The 18,354-nt window shown below is 44.2% G+C and overlaps 1 protein-coding gene across 3 annotated transcripts in view; it reads left to right on the top strand.

Annotated features, from left to right (window-relative positions):
- Positions 1–18,354, top strand: part of LOC121272372 — a 131,842-nt gene that overhangs the window by 65,331 nt on the left and 48,157 nt on the right. For 2 of the 3 annotated variants that reach the window (XM_041179034.1, XM_041179020.1), the window contains exons 7-8: positions 10,274–10,353; positions 14,354–14,538. In XM_041179034.1, coding sequence (XP_041034968.1) covers positions 10,274–10,353; positions 14,354–14,538 — 265 coding nt within the window. The remainder of the gene's footprint in view (positions 1–10,273; positions 10,354–14,353; positions 14,539–18,354) is intronic. The other variant, XM_041179026.1, reaches the window with a different exon arrangement.

The following is an 18,354-nucleotide window of genomic DNA, read 5'->3' on the forward strand; positions in this document are numbered from 1 at the left end:
ACAAGAAATAAAGAGCCTTCTCCCTGCTGCCCCACCCTGCCCGCCCCACTACCTGGTTCCATTTTCAAGCTTACCTAAGAAAACCAACCTCCTGCAGAACGACTGTGGGAGCCATCACAACTGTTGAGACATCTCTGCAATTTCAAAGCCTTCACTTCAGGCAATGGGACAACTAGACTATGAAATAACAGGCCTGTGTCGAAACAGACTTGAGATTCATTCCATTTTTATAAGAATTGTTTTTACCTTCATCTAATTCTGAGTGTGTGTGTGAGAAAGTGAGTGTGAATGGCAGAGTGAGTGAGATTTTTCTTTAGTAGCCTTCAAGGCAAGGGTGTGGAAAAAAAACTAACCCTTTTCCCCTTTTAAATAAACAAGGTTTGTTGCTGGGTCATTTAAAATTGACTCACTCACTCCAAGGGTAAGGAAACACTCACACTCATGCACAAATATAAATGATCATGGACAATAAAAGGTGACACCTTAAAATTGTCCATGACACAAGGCTATCTTTGAACACTTGCTCTTCTCCCTTAGCACCCACATCCACTTACCCACTTCCAATCTCACAAAGGAACATAATCTCAAAATTAGAGCTGGACCATTCAGGAGTGAGATCAGGTAGCATGTTTTCATGCAAAGGGTGGTAAAAACCTGGAGCTCTCAATCCCAAAAGGCTGTGTATGCAGCACCAGTTAAAGCTTTCAAGATTGAGATTGTTAAATTTTTGTTAGGCAAGGGTACCGAACAAAGGAGATCTTGTGACAGAGGGTAACATCCATACCTCTTGGCCAGAAGCTCTGGATTCAAGTCCCACTTCAGGACTTGATGGCCATGGAAGGTGTGTTCATAATGTGACCAACAGGTTGATTATCAGCCTGTAAATCCTTCCAATATGCCCGATGGCAGGCGGTAAGAGTAGGAGAGTTTCCTGGTCAGCAGAAGGCAACAGCAAACGATTGCAGTACTTTACCAAACATGATCACAGACCAATCCAGTGGAAGTCTATGGTAGCCAATGCCCTCTTTGGGCATGGTACCTGAATGTGGGAAATGGAGCAAATGGAGTTGACGTGCATACGAACATATATGTGAACATACAAACTAGGAGCAGGAGTAGGCCACTCAGCCCTTCAAACCTGCTCTGCATGATCTGATTGTAACCTCAACCTCACATTCCTGCCTACCCCCGAGAACATTTCACCCAGATCAGCTATGATCTCATTGAATGGGTAGCAGGTTTGATGGGCTGAATGGCCTGTCCCTAATGTTTCACCATCCATCCATGATCCTGAATTGTCTATAATCATAACTTCTGTTGGCTCTTGACTCATCATTTCTCTGCAACTGTTGATTTGCTTAACCACTGCCTCAATGTGTTCTTAGGAAGCCCCTTATTTTTCCCCAGAAAAAAACATTATAATGTTCTACCTGTCTAGCTCTACCTGTCCCACCCTCCCTTAAACCAGCTTATATTTCACCTCTTTTCTATTTTTCCTTAGTTTTGTTGAAGAGTCATATGGAATCGAAACGATAACTGTATTCCTCTCCGCAGATGCTGTCAGACTTGCTGAGTTTTTCCAGGTATTTTTATTTTTGTTTTGGATTTCCAGCACCTGCAGTTTTTTGCTTTTATTATAATCTCTCACCCTGGTTGTTCCCCCACTTCATCTTTTGAACCCAAGCAGCACAAATTTAAACATACCTGGTGACCGACAGCTCTTGCCATCCATCAGCTATACCATGGCAATAAATGCTGGTGTAGCCAGCGACACCTGAATCCCATGAACGAATAATAAAAAAGAAAGCAAGGGTAACCTCGCAGACTTCTTTATTCTATGACTTGCCCCTTCTCTCAGCATTCACAGAATGCAATGACGTAGGCAGATCTTGGAAAACTGAAATGAAAACAGAAAATGCTGGAAATACTCAGCAGGCCTGGCAGCTTCTGTAGAGAGACAAACAGAGTTAACATTGCAGGTCGATGACCTTTCATCAGGATGCAATGCAAAAAAAAAGTTGCATTTATATAGTATCTTTCACAACCACAGGATATCCCGAAGACTGTCACAGCCAATGAAGTACATTTGAAGCATAGTACTGGTGTAATGTAGGAAACGCAGTGGCCAATTAGAGCACAGCAAGCTTCCACAGGCAACAATGTGATATGACTTTTTTTTGTGATGTTAATTGAGGAGAACATCCCCGTTCCTCTTTGAAATGGTGCCATAGGATCTTTTGTGTCCACCTCAGTTTAATGTTTCATGTGAAAGATGGCGTCTCTGACAGTGCAGCACTCCCTCAGTACTGCACTGGAGCGTCAGCCTTGGTTTTTGTGCTCAGGTCCCTGGAATGCAATTCTGAACCCACAACCTCCTCCTGACTCAGAGGGTAATGCTCTGAACCATGGCTGACATGGCAGATTTAATTCTCCCCCCCATCCCTACCAATCAGAATGCCTGCTTCCACTTAGTTTCTATTCAAAATCCCATCTCCACTGCAGCCCAGGTTTATAAAGGGCACATCTTAAATTCACCGATTCTTACATCTAGTAAACAAAGAATTGAGTTGTCTTGAAAATAACATTCTTAACTGTGTTTCCACCAAATTGTTTGTACTTTTGGGAAGCATTTCTCAAATCCGTTCTTAAACTGCATCACTAGTCCTAGCCGTGATTGGCTCAGGTCTTCACAAAAGTTGACAGCACTGAATAGAACCATAGTATTAGAATATAGGCTTTAACCTGGTCTTTTCTTTTTATTTCACAGGTTGTGGGCATCGCTGGCAAGGCCAGCATTTTTATTTCTCATCCCTAATTTGCCTTTGAAAAGGTGGTGGTGAGCCACCTTCTTGAACCTCTGCCATCCATGTGGTATAGGTACCCCCCTTCCCCAACCCCCCACTGCCCCACCCTGTGCTGTTAGGGAAGGAGTTCCAGGATTTTGACCCAGCGACAGTGAAGGAATGGCAATATAGTTCAAAGTCTGGATGATGATTGGAAGGTAACTTCCAGTTGATGATGTTCCCATGTCCTATGTTGATGATGCTGCCCTTGTCCTTCTAGGTGGTAGAGGTTGCAGGTTTGGAAGGTGCTGTTGAAGGAGCCTTGGTGAGTTGCTGCAGTGCATCATGTAGATGGTACATACTGCTGCTACTGTGCATCGGCGGTGGAACAAGTGAATGTTTAAGGTGGTGGATGGGGTGCCAGTCAAGCGGGGTGCTTTCTCCCCCAGTGATTGCCTGTTCAGTGATTGATCAGGTCTGTAAGTGCTATAATGTACTCAAGGATGAATAAATAGATGGTGGCTATGCCATACTTTAAACAGAAGTAATTGTTTTATTGGTATAATCAGGGGCTAAAGTAGTCAGTAATGTTGTTGCATTACGTTCCTCAAAACAAAGTCTCTGCCAAATTGTTGCTCAAATAGATGGTTTTAACATTTGACTAGTTCCGTACAATGTTTCAGTTCAGTGAGCTGGTTTTATCGCCCACTCATGAGGTAGCCCGTTGTCAGAAATGAACTGGTGCTTTTAGTTCTAGGCAGTTGCAGGCCATGGGTACTATGGGGGTCACAAAGCAGAACAGTGATTGCTGGCAAAATTGACATGAAAGCTCTTAAGTGCAAGAAATGTAATGAGGTAAAACAGTGAATTCAGCAACTACACAACAGGTTGATCAGCATCAGAGAGAGGAAGGTTTGTCAATGAGCCAAATCTTCTTGGAAAAATAATGGGGTGCTAACAGTACTCGTGGTTATTCCTGCACAAATCGACCAACAATTTTCAGGGAACTGAGAGACGTGCAGTGAGTTGTGAATCTCCAGAAGTTCTGGTCACTTTACACTGCTCTGCCAGTTTCTGCTCACTTTTTATCCTTGGGCCTCCTTGCCAATTCTAAATGCTTGCTGAATTTAACATTAAACTTGCTGCAGAAAGTTAGGGCTGGTAATTATTGATATAAGTAACCTTTTAACAACGGTATAATTTTTAATGCAATGCCAATTCATCCATCTGGCCCAGAAAGGGAACAATTTATACTGTTGTGTCTCACTCCTGCAGGTAGTAAATTGTTGATAGAGATTTAAAAAATTTGTAATTTGAAAATTTTAAGTTTCTTTCTTACTTTTCCTTGCTCTGTTTTTTTCTCTCTCACTTAATCCAATCTTTCTTTCCCTTTCTTCATTTCTCTTTCTGTATCTAGCGTAACTCTAATTCACCTGATTTTCTTCTCAGCCGATCTAATGTTTCTTTCTCAATCCTTAAGTCTAATTGGTTAAGGAGCAGACTGAGGTCCAAGATTCTCCATTGCCAAACACTGAGGTCCAAGATCCTCCTTTGCACTCTCCATGCCATTGCACTTTCAGCAAGTTCACCTGCAAATTATATTGGAGTTAAAAGGCGCAAGAGAGATTCATACAGACAGACACACTGAGAATTCCCCACCCCGGACGATTTGGGCCAAAGTATTTCAGCTGTGAGGTGTCAGCTGAACATGTAGTGGGACATAATGGGAGAAAAATTAGTTTGGAAGACAATTTAATAACAGCCTAAATGAGTTCATGAAAACTTCCTCTGGTCAGCACTTCTAACATTTTACTTTCCTGGGGCTTTTACTGTTTTACTGTTGAGAAAGCAGCCAGAAGAAATCTTCATTGTACATAGTTATCAGAACAATTTCTGCTTCACCATACAGGCAACTTGGGAACAATAAGTGCATTATGCAACAATCACCCAATTAAGAGTTTAGTAAACTTAGTAAAATTTGACAATAATGCTGGCACACCACTCTGCTCGATTGGATTACTGCCTGTAATTATTTGGATAGAAGCTGTTATACCTCTGGCTCATTCCTGGCTGGAAATGTAATACTAGCTAAAATGCTGCCTACATGTGCATCAAGCTGCAGATCTGTCAGCATGGGGTGTACATTCATCGCTTTTCACAAAGAATAACATGGCGTGTTCATTGTTACTATTCCCGTGGAGAGCAGTAAGGTGAAAAAGCTGAACTTTCTGAATGACCCCGATGGAAACAAAATGATTTCACTTTCTAAAACTTTTTATGTAACATTTAAATCAAAGCCAACATAAATTAAACACGAATTAAGAGGCAAATTGGATTCAATAGAAGCTATAACTTACACTTTAAATAGCTGATACAACAAAGATAAGTCCCACAGATTTCTTAGGCATCACTCTTGAGAGATATATGGCACCAAGTGCAGTCCCAAAGTCTTTCACAACTCTATCTTCTCCTAATAGAGTTTAACTACTCTTCAACATGCAGGATCTGATCCTCAAGTAGGCTCAACAACTGCTTTACTCAATCCAAGTTCCATGGATATGGTTATCTTGAACAAGATGCACTTCTGAGGAACCACCTTCACTCAATTCACGGCAGTCTGATGGCACCATTTTCCCAGAATCATCTGTATCCAACCATACAATGAAATCCTGCTATGTGGTAAGGTGGTCTCTGGTAAAAGCCACCCAGTCCCTCAGTGTTGGCTGCTCACACAGCTCTTTTTCCAGGCCTTTCAGCTGGCCTCACACAGATTGATTCACAGCCACTGGCTGAATTCTGACGTTGCAGTCTTGTTTATTCTTCCCAATTAGCTTCTGTTTCCCTAGAAACATAACAGAGGCTGATTTCTCAGAAGTCTGATGTCACAGCCAATTAACCTATCCCAACCCCCAGAAACTGGGAGCTTTTGGTTTCTCTTTCTGTTAAGGACTTTCTCAGGGAACACAGGTCAATGCAGACTGTAGCTTGCAAAGCTGAATTTCATCAGATAGCACTGACGTGTTTCCCAGTGTGGAGATGTTGTCCTTAGAAGTCACATGTCTAAACTTTGTTCCTCTTGGGAGCCATTTTGTGTTACACTTATTTTAATCTATGAGTTGTGAGCAGGTAAGTTTTCATTTCTATATTCCAGCTTGAATGTGTTTCCTGCTGAGTTGTGGATCTTTTCCAAATATAGGCAAAAGCTGTTTATGTTAAGGAAATGACACAAGTAGGCAAACAACCGTTGCAAGTAAACATGCAAGAATTAACAAGGTTTCTAAAGTGGAATATTGGACCATTCAACAACAACTTGTATTCACATAGCTTCTTTAATATGGTATATGAATCCCAAGGGGCTTCACAGGAGCGTTATCAAACAAAAATTTGACACTGAGCTGCTCAGAAGATAGGAGGGAGAGAGAGAGAGAGGGAGCGGGGAGGGGGAGAGGGTTCTGAAGCTGGAGGATATTACAGAGATTGGGAGTGGTTGGGGTGCCGGGCATGGAGAGATTTGAAAAACAGATGATAATTTTTAAATCAAGGCGTTTCTGGACTGGAGGCCAATGTAGGTCAACAAGCTCATGGGTGATGGGTGAATTGGACTTGATTTTATTTATCCTTTCCTATGCTGTGGGCATCACTGGCAATGTCAGCATTTGTTCCCTGTCTCTAATTGCCCTTGAGCTGAGTGGTTTGCCTGGCTATTTCAGAGGGCAGTTAAGCATTAACCACATTGCTGTGGATCTGGAGTCACATGTAGGCCAGACCGGGTAAGATTTCCTTCCCTAATAGGGAACCAGATGGGTTTTTACAACAATCAATGATAGTTTCATGGTCACCATCACTGAGATTAGCTTTATATTCCAGAGTTATTAATTGAATTTAAATTTCACCAGCTGCTGTGATGGGAATTGTACCCATGTCCCAAAGCATTAACCTGGGCTTCTGCACTACTCATCCAGTGACATTACCGCTATGTCAACATATCCTATGTTCAGTCACCTGCAACAACCCCCATGCAGTGTGGCCTCGCGTTGAATCTGAAACCAGCCCTTACAAAAATGTAATCAATCCTGTGTAAGATTTGTGATAACTCTGCTACTTACTTAGTTGTGAATTTCAGATAAGATGGACATCAAACCTGTCACTTCGAGTAAAACGCAGCAACAATTTGATCCTTTCCCCAGCCCCCCAACTTGTCCTCCAAGCAGCTCAAGGAGCGGTGGATCTAAACCAGGCCACTCTCCATCAGCAATGACTGAACGCTCCAGCTAAAGGCCACTAACTGGGACTGTCCCTCCAAAGGCATTCCATAATGAACAACGTCTCCAGCAATTGTGGCTGCCAAAGTTAGATACAATGCTGAACAGTCAAGGAAATGCCCGGAAGATAGTAGAATCCTCAAACAGTTACAGTGCCTGCATTGCAAAATAAAGGTGGCTTGGCAACCACAAAATATCCCTGATTTTTCATAATCTTTGCTCTGATTTCCTTATTACGTTCATGAATCAGTGGCCCTGACTTTGAGGTGATAATGACGATGAAAGTGTCAGTGTTCATTGTCATTATTCATCTGAAGCTGACAGCAACCTGTGGAGTCCACACAGGTAGTTAAATGGGGAAATTGGAAAGTTGCTATCAGTGACTCCAAGCTTGCTCTGAAGGTACTTTGTTGGGATCTCTGCAGACGACAACCAATTAGAAATTGCCCCACTGACAAAAACCTCCCCTTTTACACTGTTAAAACCCCCTCAAAAAGCTGCACCTTGTTCGTGAGGTTTTTAGCAGCATACTAAGTCATAACTACTGCTGAACAACCTATCTCACTCTGGAAAACTAATTTTATATTTATAACATCAAATTTTTACATAGAATTGCCAAGTTTTTGAATTTTTTTAAAAAAAAGGTTTGTTCATGATATTACAGCTTCTAATGTGAAGTCCCAATCTTTATTATACTCTCTGTAAAATTTAATTGGAAGTGAAGGATCATCAGTGCATCTTATTTCCTGGTTTGTTGTCTGTGAGAATACTTTAGTGTGATTGGCTGCTTACCTGACTTGATGACATCACTGTTACTGGTGCTCCCCTTGACTTTGGCGCCAGACTCAAATTAACATTGGGAAAGGGGAAATCCATGCCACAGAGATTTCTAAACCTTTGTGGACAGCTTTCTTTCTAAGGCCTATGGTGAGTACAGTCACTTCCCCGCTGACCCCAAAATCCAGGCCTATAATTTTTAAGGAAAATTACCATGAATGAAATACACTGATATGCATCAGAATTGTTTTAATATTAAACCCTGTTATATTATCTCTCGAACTTCCTTCAGCTCTATAACCCTCCAAGAACTCTGTGTTCCAACAACTCTGGCCTCTTGTGCACACCTCACTCACTTAGCCCTATGAATGCTGCAGAACCTTCAGCTCTCTTAGCCCCAAGCTCTGGAATTCCCTCCCTAAACCTCTTCAAGTCTTTCTCCACTTTTAAGAGACTCCTCAAAACCTATCTCATTGTCCAACTCTAAATATTTCCTCATGTTACTCAGTGTCAATTTTTAATTGATAACTGCCCCGGTGAAATACCATGGGATGTTTCATTATGCTGGAGTAGCTATATAAATGCAAGGAAACTCCCAGTCTGAAAGTCTATGCGCTGAAGGGATGGTGTATTACCACTAATATTCTGTTTGGGCAGATTAGATACTGGAGAGCGAATATGAAGAAGAAAGAGAAGATAATGAGATTGTATAATCATTTATTCAGTTTTATTTACTAAAAGGAAAGGGCAGATCCAATTTGATCTCGATGCATTTATAATGAAATGTGTTCAATTTCAACATTAAACCTGTTCTGGGAAATTGAGCTGTGCTCTACCGAGTGTCTGGAGCAAAAGAAGACAGTCTAATAAGTGAGACTTCAGGAGAAATTAGTGTGGAGAGACCTCTGGCTTCAATGGCACATTATATCTGATTGCTTGTAAAAGACTTGAGGTGAAAAACAATGTGCTCCCTGTCAAGAATGTAATAAGGATTCGGCTTCCAAGTGTGACCATGGTAAGCGAAAGAGCAGTTCAATTTTATTTTACAAATGAAATGTCAGTCATGGGGCTACAAGTTTTCCCTTTCCTTAACATAATGTATCTTGTTAGTTTGACAAGCAGTAACTGTTGTGGTATATTTAGTTTTAACTGTTGCATTATATATAGAGTCACAATGGGAGACAGTGGTGCAGAGGGAAAATAATAAGTCATTTTATAACATTGTGACAGCCAATCTCTGAGCTGAGTAAGATTGGTACCACTACCCAGTGATCATTATCTCCTGCCTGGTCTACATGCTGTGCCCTTAAGTTCTACCTTCTTGTGGAGTGAACGTGAGAGAAAACAATGGGAGATTATGGAGGAAAAGCTAACTCTTCATTCGTAAGAACTGTACAACAATCTCTCATGTCCAACCCCTCTGTAAATTTGTACTCATCTAAAGCTCTGCTGCCCATAGCCTAACTGGCACCAAATCCCATTCACCATCACCCGTGTGCTTATTGGCCTACAATGGTTTCCAGTTAAACAATCTCCTGATTTTAAAATTCTCATTCCCCTTGTTTTCAAGTCCTTCATGGCTTCGCTCCCTCCCTATCTCCGAAATCTCTACCCTCCTCCAATTCTGGCCTCCATCACATCCCCGATATTCACCGTGCCTTCAGTAGCTGGCCCCTTAGCTCTGGAAATCCCTCCCTAAGCCTTTCAGCATCCCTACCCCTCTCTCTGCCTTTAAGTTGTTCCTCAAAACCTACCTCCTTAATTCAGCTTTTCATCACCTGTCCAAATATTTTCTTATATGGCTCAGTGTCAAACTTTGCTTTACAATGCTCTTGTGGGGCACCTTACGATGTTTTATTATGTTAAAGTCATTACATAAATACGAGTAGACTTTTAGGAACATAGGACTTAAAAGCAGGAGCAGGCCATTTGGCCCTTCGGACCTGCTGCCCCATTCAATAAGATCATGGCTGATCAGGTTGTGGTCTCAACTTCACGTTCCTGTCTGCCCCCATAACCCTTGACTTCCTTGTCCATCAAAAATATGTTTAACTCAGCCTTGAATAAATTCAATGTCCCAGCTCTCTGGGGAAGAGAATTCCACAGACTAACCACCCTCTGAGAGAAAAAAAATTCTCCTTGTCTCCATCTTAAAAGAGAGACATCTAATTCTTAGACTAGTTCTAGTCTCCCCCAGGAGAGGAAACATTCTTCCGGTATCCACGGGATTTTTTTTACTGCAGATAAATCTCTCCTGCTTGGTTAGGGCGAGTATTTAGATAGAGTTAGCTTTGCCCTGGTTGATTTTCACAAAGGCTATTCGGCCTCTCAATGCCTCAGCAAGAATTAACTCTCATTTTCAGCGAAATGTCTGGCTTCCCACCCCTTTGAAGTTTCTTCAGTGTTATTGCCTTTCCTTTCTCATGGGGGAGTCTGCTGTTTGTGTTTCAGAGTGCCGTTCCTTCCCAGCCTGAGAGAAGCAGTCACAACAGGCAGCCAAGAAGCAGCAGAGCTCAGCATCTTCCTTTGAAGTAAGAGCATTGGTTTTTGTACCTAAAGGTAGATTTATTTTTTATGCCTGATTGGTGCTACTTGCAGTTGTTAATTCTCAGGATTAAACGCAATACTTTCCTCTTTGATATTCATCAACACTCTGGGTGTTCTGCATGTTCTACCCCTGTTTGCCATAATTATTGCTAAAATTAGATGAATTCCTGCCCTCAAAAGCTATTACAATCCAGTAACAAACTGCAAACCACATTGGCAATGTTTGTGTGTGACTCAGCTAATAGCATTCTTGCTTCTGAGTTGGGAAGGTTGTGGACATAAATATCAAAGCTGGCACTTGTCTGCTGCTGTCTTTGGGGGATGAGAGGTTAAGTTGCAGCCTCTTGGGTAGATGTAAAAGATCCCATGGGACAACATTGAAGAAGAGCAGGGGAGTTCTCCCCGGTGTCCTGGCCAATATTTATCCCTCCATCAACATCACAAAAACAGGCTATCTGGTCATTATCACATTGCTGTCTGTGGGATCTTGCTGTGCGCAGCTTGGCTGCTGCATTTCCTACAGTGCAACAGTGACTACACTTTAAAAATTACTTCATTACAAGGCACCATGCCTGATGTTTGTGAAAGGTGCAGCAGAAATGAAAGTCTTTCAGGGTCACGGCAGCTCATTCTGCAATCCAGAGATTTATCTGTTTGTGATAGGAAATAGGAAAGGAACTCACTTAAAATGAGGGATAGTTAAGAGTTACATCGGAGGTACAGCAGAGAAATAGGCCACTTGGCCCAACCAGTTCATGTTGGTGTATTTACGCTACTCGAGTCTCCTTCCATCCTGCTTCATCAACTCTATCAGCATAACATCCTATTCCATGTTCCGTCATATGCCCATCTCGCTTTCTCTTAAAAAAGCATCTATACTATTTGTCTCAAACACTCCCTGTGGGCAATGAGTTCCACATTCTTCACTAAATCTGTGTAGGAATGGCGGAATTGTTCCAAGCCAGGATGGTGTGTGGCTTGGAGGGGAACTTGCAGGTGGTGGTGTTTCCACGCGTCAGCTGCCCTTGTCCTTCCAGGTGGTAGAGTTGTGGGTTTGGAAGGTGCTGTCGAAGGAGCCTTAGTGAATTGCTGCAGTGCATCTTGTGTATGGCACACACTGCTGCAACTGTGAGTCGGTGGTGGAGGAAGTGAATGTTGAAGGTGGTGAAAGGGGTGCCAATCAAACGGGCTGCTTTGTCCTGGATAGTGTTGAGCTTCTTGATCCATTATAGTTGCTGGGACAAGAATAACCTCAGGCCAAATTTTTTAATTGACATTTTTATTGAGATTCTCTTAAGAACGTTCACAAGTTAAGCTTGAGGATGGGTCAGACTCCAGCGTTTGAACTCAGTCCATTGAGAATATGATTGTATCTCAAAACCCCCTAATGTTTTTCATTTCACTGCCTTATCTGGTAGATCACTCCAAATATTTATTTCCCACTGGGGTAACGATCTTTTTCCAAATCTACTTCAAAGCTACTTTTCTCGAGTTAAATGAATGACCTTCTAGTAACATTTTGAGTTCACCTTTTCAGTGCTATTTAATATTTTATATACCCCATGAGATCTCCTGTTAAGCTTCTCTCTGGCCAACAAGAGTTTAAATTTCTCTAGTATTTCATTGCGATTGTCTGACTGAGTATTTGGGATCAATGTTGCTGCACTTTTGTGCATTGTGTTCCAACTCCCATAAGTTGTTTGAGAAGTGTGATGACCAGAAATAAATGTAGGGAAAACTGGTTCCACGTTCACAGGCCAGAATCTAATGCTGGTTCTGAGGCGGTGGGGGAGGGATTAAACAATTTGATGCCTCTGTTCAAAGGCATACAGTGTCTGATTGAGGGACCTGGCATCGGGAATTGGGATGCTTGCTGGGAGCCACCCCTGCCCCCTTCCTCTGGACCCCCCTGGCCTGTGACCCACTCTCCACAACCCCCAACCCGTGTCACTAACCTTACTCCACAATGAACCCTGGTGAAGGCTCGAGTGAATTATCAGAAGCAGCCACCACTCCCAGTTGCCGCTGCCTAGTAACGGCTTGGATGGTGGGATTTCCACCCATATGAGGGACATCCTGCAATTACACGTCCCTGGTAGAGCTAGAAGCTCCAGCAGCAGGGTCTCTGCTGCCAGTTAGGGACTTGATTCCCTCAGGGCTCCTGGTTAGTGGGACTAGCACTAGTTTTGGTGGCTGATGTCAGGGCCCCCTTCATTAAATTTTGTCATCAGTGTTCAAAGGAAGCAAGAATCAGATGTAGCCTGCAACGCTGAAACCCTGAGTCTTGGGTTGATGGGCAGAGAGCTGGTGAGTGTCTAAGACAGTTATCCTGGTGTTCCAAGTATGTGCTTTATAAAACCTCAGCAGAACCTCTGTCGACTGATCCTCCACTCCTTTAGCTACATGTCCCTTTTTAAATTTTGTTTTCAGTTGCTTCTCCATGTTGGCTTGACATTTGAAAGTGTCATGTTTTGGGCAAGTTTTTCTTGACCATTTTAGCTCCTCAGATATCAATGGGATCCCAGTGTTGTTTTCAATCAGAGGGTTGCGCTTGTTCTGTCCATTGTTGTGTTGAATAATCACTACAAACAGTTCAAGCAATTTTCAGTTAGGAGAGCAACAGTTTACTCTTGCTCCTGAGTCCTGAAAGTCAGCACCTGCAATGTCCAATGCTCTGCACCCCTCCCCTACCCCCAGAATTGTCTCTCATAAAATGACACAGGAGGAGGCTATTCAGCCCATCAAGTCCATGCTGGCCCTCCTCCCACCATTTTAACTTGCCTGCACTGGTTGGGCCTCCCTTGCTCTCTCCATAAAACTTCACCCCTCTTCAACCATTAAACTGCAACAACGAATGGACAGCCTTACACTGGCACTGGGCAAGAGGCAGGATCACAACAGCAGCTTTCTTCCCTGTGCACAATGGAGTTAGTCACATGACAATTTACCCCAGTGTATTTCTGTCAAGGACACCTGATTATTAGCCATTGCCATATTGGCTTTGGATGTTCTTCAAGCATCAGGGCAGCATTAAGAAGTTGACTATCACTTGTTTTGGGCCCCTGAAGAAAATTAGACTTCCCTGAGCAGAGCAGGATTTTCTCACGCTCTCCCCAAGGTTTTCAGGCCAGTGGCAGCCGCGGTCCAAAAAAATGACTGGTTTCATTTTTATTTTTAAATTCATGTAAACTCGTCTTCTTCCTTGCTCCTCGTCAATTTTGCCAACTACCATTGGCTCTCCTTCCCCTGTCCTCCATTATTCATGTATCTTCTCTACTCCCTCTTCTGTCTCCTCCCTGTGTCCTCTCTCCTACCTCCCCCTCTTCTCCTCTCTCCTCCATCTCTCCTCCCTCTGTCCTTTTTTGTTGTCCTCTCTCCTCTGTCTATCTTCTCTCACTGTCCTCTCTCCCCAGCATCTAGCCATGGATCTGGGCAGGTGAGGTGAATAGTCCAAAGCTGGTTTTCTGAGTGGGTGAGCTCCCTAGGCTGCAGGGGCAGTGGCAGCAATTCGCCAAACACATTTACGGGAGGCATGAGGGCCCAATTTCAGGACGGTGTCAGGCATTCCTGGCTTTGTTTAAGCAATGCCAATTCTGGGCCTGCTTAACAGAGGCAGACGTGTCTCTAAGCCTGAAACAAAAACAGAAAATGCTGGAAAAACTCAGCAGTCTAACAGCATTTTTGGAGAGAAAAACAGAGTTAACGTTTCAAGTCCGTATGACTCTTCAGCTCTGAAGAAGTCATACAGACTTGAAACATTAACTCTGTTTCTCTCTCCACAGAGGCTGTTAGGCCTGCTGAGTTTTTCCAGCACTTTCTGTTTTGTTTCAGATTTCCAGCTTCCGCAGTATTTTGCATTTATCTTAGTGTCTCTGAGCCTGTTTGTCAGTAACTGTTAGCTGAGAATAAGTGCAGCAGCCTGCACCAACCTGAGTACAGTTCAGCCTGTCTGGTCCCCTAATGATAAATGCATTTCCAAACCAGCAGGTACCTTCAGAGCTCTCAAGTGTTCACAAGGACAGAGCAGCTCGGCAGAGCTGCAAAGATCCACTTGCAGAGCGCCGGCAAGGACAAAATGCTTCTTCCGTCAGCATCTGTCAGTGGGAGTCCGTTGCTGCTTCCTTGCAAGACTACACCTCTGGGACGAGTCCACTTGGCAGGGAGATGGGGTAAGATTCTAAATATAGTGCTGTGACCTTCAAGTTTCAACTGATTGTGCTAGTCTGCAGCTTTTGGTTAACTGTTTAATACCATGCACCAACTTATATCTGCAAAGGTTATAGGGGCACAGTCATATTGCAATAGCAGCACTTCAAACTCAAATTCCCTTGGAAGTTTCGTCAGACCCCCTGGTGTGTCCAAAACTCCAAGACTTCCAAGCTTCCCTAAGCAAGGGTGAGAGAGATGAGTATTTAGTATTGACTCACCAAACGGACCCTGATTGGAGTGCTCCTGGGCCAAAGAATCTTCCTCTAAAGAAGAGCAATCAATAAAATAACCTAAACAAAAACAAAAATACCTGGAAAAACTCAGCAGGTCTCGCAGCATCTGCAGAGAGGAGCACAGTTAACGTTTTGAGTCATGCCCACATGTCCGTCCTTGGTTTGCTGCATTGTTCCAGTGAAGCTCAACACAAACTGGAGGAACAGCACCTCATCTTCCGACTAGGCACTTTACAGCCTTCCGGACTGAATACTGAGTTCAGCAATTTTAGATCATGAACTCCATCCCCACCCCCTTTCCGATCCCCCCCTTTTTTCCAATAATTTATATAGATTTTTCTTTTCCCACCTATTTCCATTATTTTTAAATGTATTTCCATCCATTGTTTTATCTCTACCTTTTAGCATTTTTTGATTGCTTCACCCCACCCCAGCCCCACTAGGGCTACCTGTGTCTTGCTTGTCCTGCTTTCCACCCTTAATTATCACATTCCTTAGATAATATCACCACCTTCAACACCTCTTTGTCCTTTTGTCTGTGACATCTTTTGGTTATCTCCACCTATCACTGGCCCTCTATCCAGCTCTACTTGTCCCAAACCCCCCCTCTTAAACCAGCTTATATTTCACCTCTCTTCTATTTTTACTTAGTTCTGTTGAAGGATCATTCGGACGCGAAACGTTAACTGCGTTCCTCTCCACAGATGCTGCCAGACCTGCTGAGTTTTTCCAGGTATTTTTGTTTTTGTTTTGGATTTCTAGCATCCACAGTTTTTTGCTTTTATATTATAATAAAAATAATCTAGTTCAGCTCTCCCCTTACACGGAGTGCCATGACGGAGGAGGCACACGGTGGGGTGTAGGCCGAGGCACCTCACTCCTCCACCTTACCTACTCAGCTGGAGACCAGGGGGCTGGGTGATCCAGCAAGATGTAGGCATGGCCACCTGCTGATGCCACTTATGTTCACCCCACGAGCCCTCAGGATGAGGGGCAGTGCGTGCACTCCCTGTGTCTGCACCTGCCCCTGCAGCAACCCCCACCCCTCCCTCCCCGAGACAGTACCAGTGGAGTTCTGAGGCCTTAGAGTTCCTCTCTTGGCCTCAGCTCATTATCATAATTATGTGCAGCTCTGAGGGTAGATTAGGATTGCAAAGGAATGCAGAAGCGGTGAGAGTGAGAAATTGAACACAGGCAAAATGTACAGTGATTTGAATAGTTAAAGGAGAGCGGCAGAACTGGGGGCAAAAATCCTTACAACAACAACAACAATTCATATAGTGCCGCTAACATACCCAGGCGCTTCACAGGAGCAGTAACTGGGCAATATTGGATGTCCAACCCCACATTAGCCCAGGTGGTTAAAAGCTTGCTCAAAGAGGTGGGATTTAAGGCATGCCTTAAAGGAAGAAAGCAAGGTGAAGAGGCAGGGAATTCCAGGGCTTTGGGCCTAGGCAGTCGAGGGCACAGCTGCCATAGATGGAGCGATGAGAATTGGGGATGCTTAACATGTCAGAATTGGAGAGGTGCAGAGACTTCAGAGAGCTGTAGGGCTGGAGGAGGTTACAGAGATAGTGACTAGGATTTTACAGGGCACCAGTGAGTGGCTGAGAGATGGGGGTTTGGTTGGGACAAAGGGGGTCATGGGCGCGCAAAAAATCAGATTGGACGGTGGGGATTGGCGTGCCTGTGCCTCCCCACTGCTGATGGCATTTTACCAGTGGTGGGAAAGATGGTGGACCTCCCTTAATTAGCCAATTAAGGGCCTGTCAAGGGCTTCTTCCTGCCGCTGCTAGCGTTTTACCAGCAGTGAATGGGCCCTCCACCATATGGGGAGACTGCCAGGTATGTCCTGGTGGGATTGGTGGAGGGGGGGACCCACATGATCGGGCACCTTGTGACCCACAGAGGAGGCCCTTGGCAGTAAGAGTCGCACCCCCCACACCCCCCGTCCCACAACCACAACCCCCACAAACCACACCCCCCCCTCCACTGACCTCCCCAGAAACACCCAATCCCTGTCCTCACCAATCATTTATCCCCCTGCCAGGGCCTGCGTGACTGGCCCCTGTGATCCCCGACTCCATGCATCTTGTTTCTCGGGTGGCATCCATGATGCCCTTCTGGGCCAGGTGCAGTACCAGCAGTGGCCACCGCTCCTGGTGGCGCTGCTGGAACTGAAGAGCTATCAACCCTCCAATTGGCCTGTAGCTCTTGAAGATGGGGTGCTCTGATGCCTGGCTATTCTCTGATTGGTGTACAATTGAGTGAGGAGGCCCAGAACCAGTTGTGTCAGGGTGGCCCTGTAAAATCCTGGACAGGAAAGGCGTGGAACCATGGGTGGATTTGATAACAAGGTAAAATTCAGGTATTGCGGGACCTGGAGCTGCTGTGGGTCAACAAGCCCAGAAATGATGGACAAATGGGATCTTACTGTGTTCTTTAAGCTGCCATCCAGATGCAGCTGATGAGTATCAGCTCTCATTTTCTGGACATTAATAACACTGAGCTGCCTGTACAAACATCATCAGGAAACTGTGTGAGGGACAATCCCCCCATAATTTAAATACTTTTGTGTATCTCCCACCAGTTTCAGGCAGGTTGCATAAATCTCCACGAGCTACATCCACTGAATCTTATGACTGTGAGTCCAGATGACCTGATCATACAGTCAGCTCCCATGAGGGAAGTGGGAGCCATTAGTTCAATCAATTAATGCTGGATCAGTCAACATTTAAACTAAAAAGGGATTGAAAGTTGCGCAGGATAAATATAGTTAGAGATAATTTCACGTGGAGCCTGAAGTGATTTTAGAAATGTCATGCCAAGTAAGACAGCTGCTGACGGGTGACTATTAGAGTGTACAGTCAGAGGTCTATTTTGGGCTTTTGCTTGAGTCATTTTTGGCGTTTCTTCTTTCTAAACTGTGCTGGCACAAAATCCACAAGGAGCGTATGGTTTGAATAAATTAATCCCAGCTGCATGGAGATACTTCAATTGACATGAGCGACACTGAAGGGAAAGGACAAAAATTAGCTCACCCCTTCCCCACCCCTCTGGCACCAATTCGTGCTGGAGAGCTGATAGATGTTGTTTTTGAAAGATGACAGGTGGGTTAGGTTTCCATGTGTGATACCCCCATTGTAAGTACGCTCAAGTCTGACAACCAATATTTACAGTTTGCAATGCAATCTTTTTATCATGTGACTCTTTCACACTCCAAACTGCCGGGATTTTGTCAGGCTGACTTGATGGGGGCCTCATCCACCAGTCGGAGAACCTGTGGACAACCCCCATCAGTCCCATGAGGGAGGTCCCAGTGGAATCCAGTGCCCTTCAGGCACTTTTGTGGCCACTATTGGGCCATCCCTGTGATTGAGGTCCCCTAAGGCGGAAGTCCCGCCCACCAAGAGCTACAGGCCGATCAGAGCCAGCAGCTCCTCAGGCCACAGGCATGAGTTGGAGCGGTAGCAGCTGGTGACACTACGCCCACCATAGGCCCAGAAATGTTGTGGGAACCCAGGCCAAAGGTGGTCAAGGGCA

This window comes from Carcharodon carcharias, chromosome 2 (genome assembly GCF_017639515.1).
Source record: "Carcharodon carcharias isolate sCarCar2 chromosome 2, sCarCar2.pri, whole genome shotgun sequence".
Classification (NCBI taxonomy): domain Eukaryota; kingdom Metazoa; phylum Chordata; class Chondrichthyes; order Lamniformes; family Lamnidae; genus Carcharodon; species Carcharodon carcharias.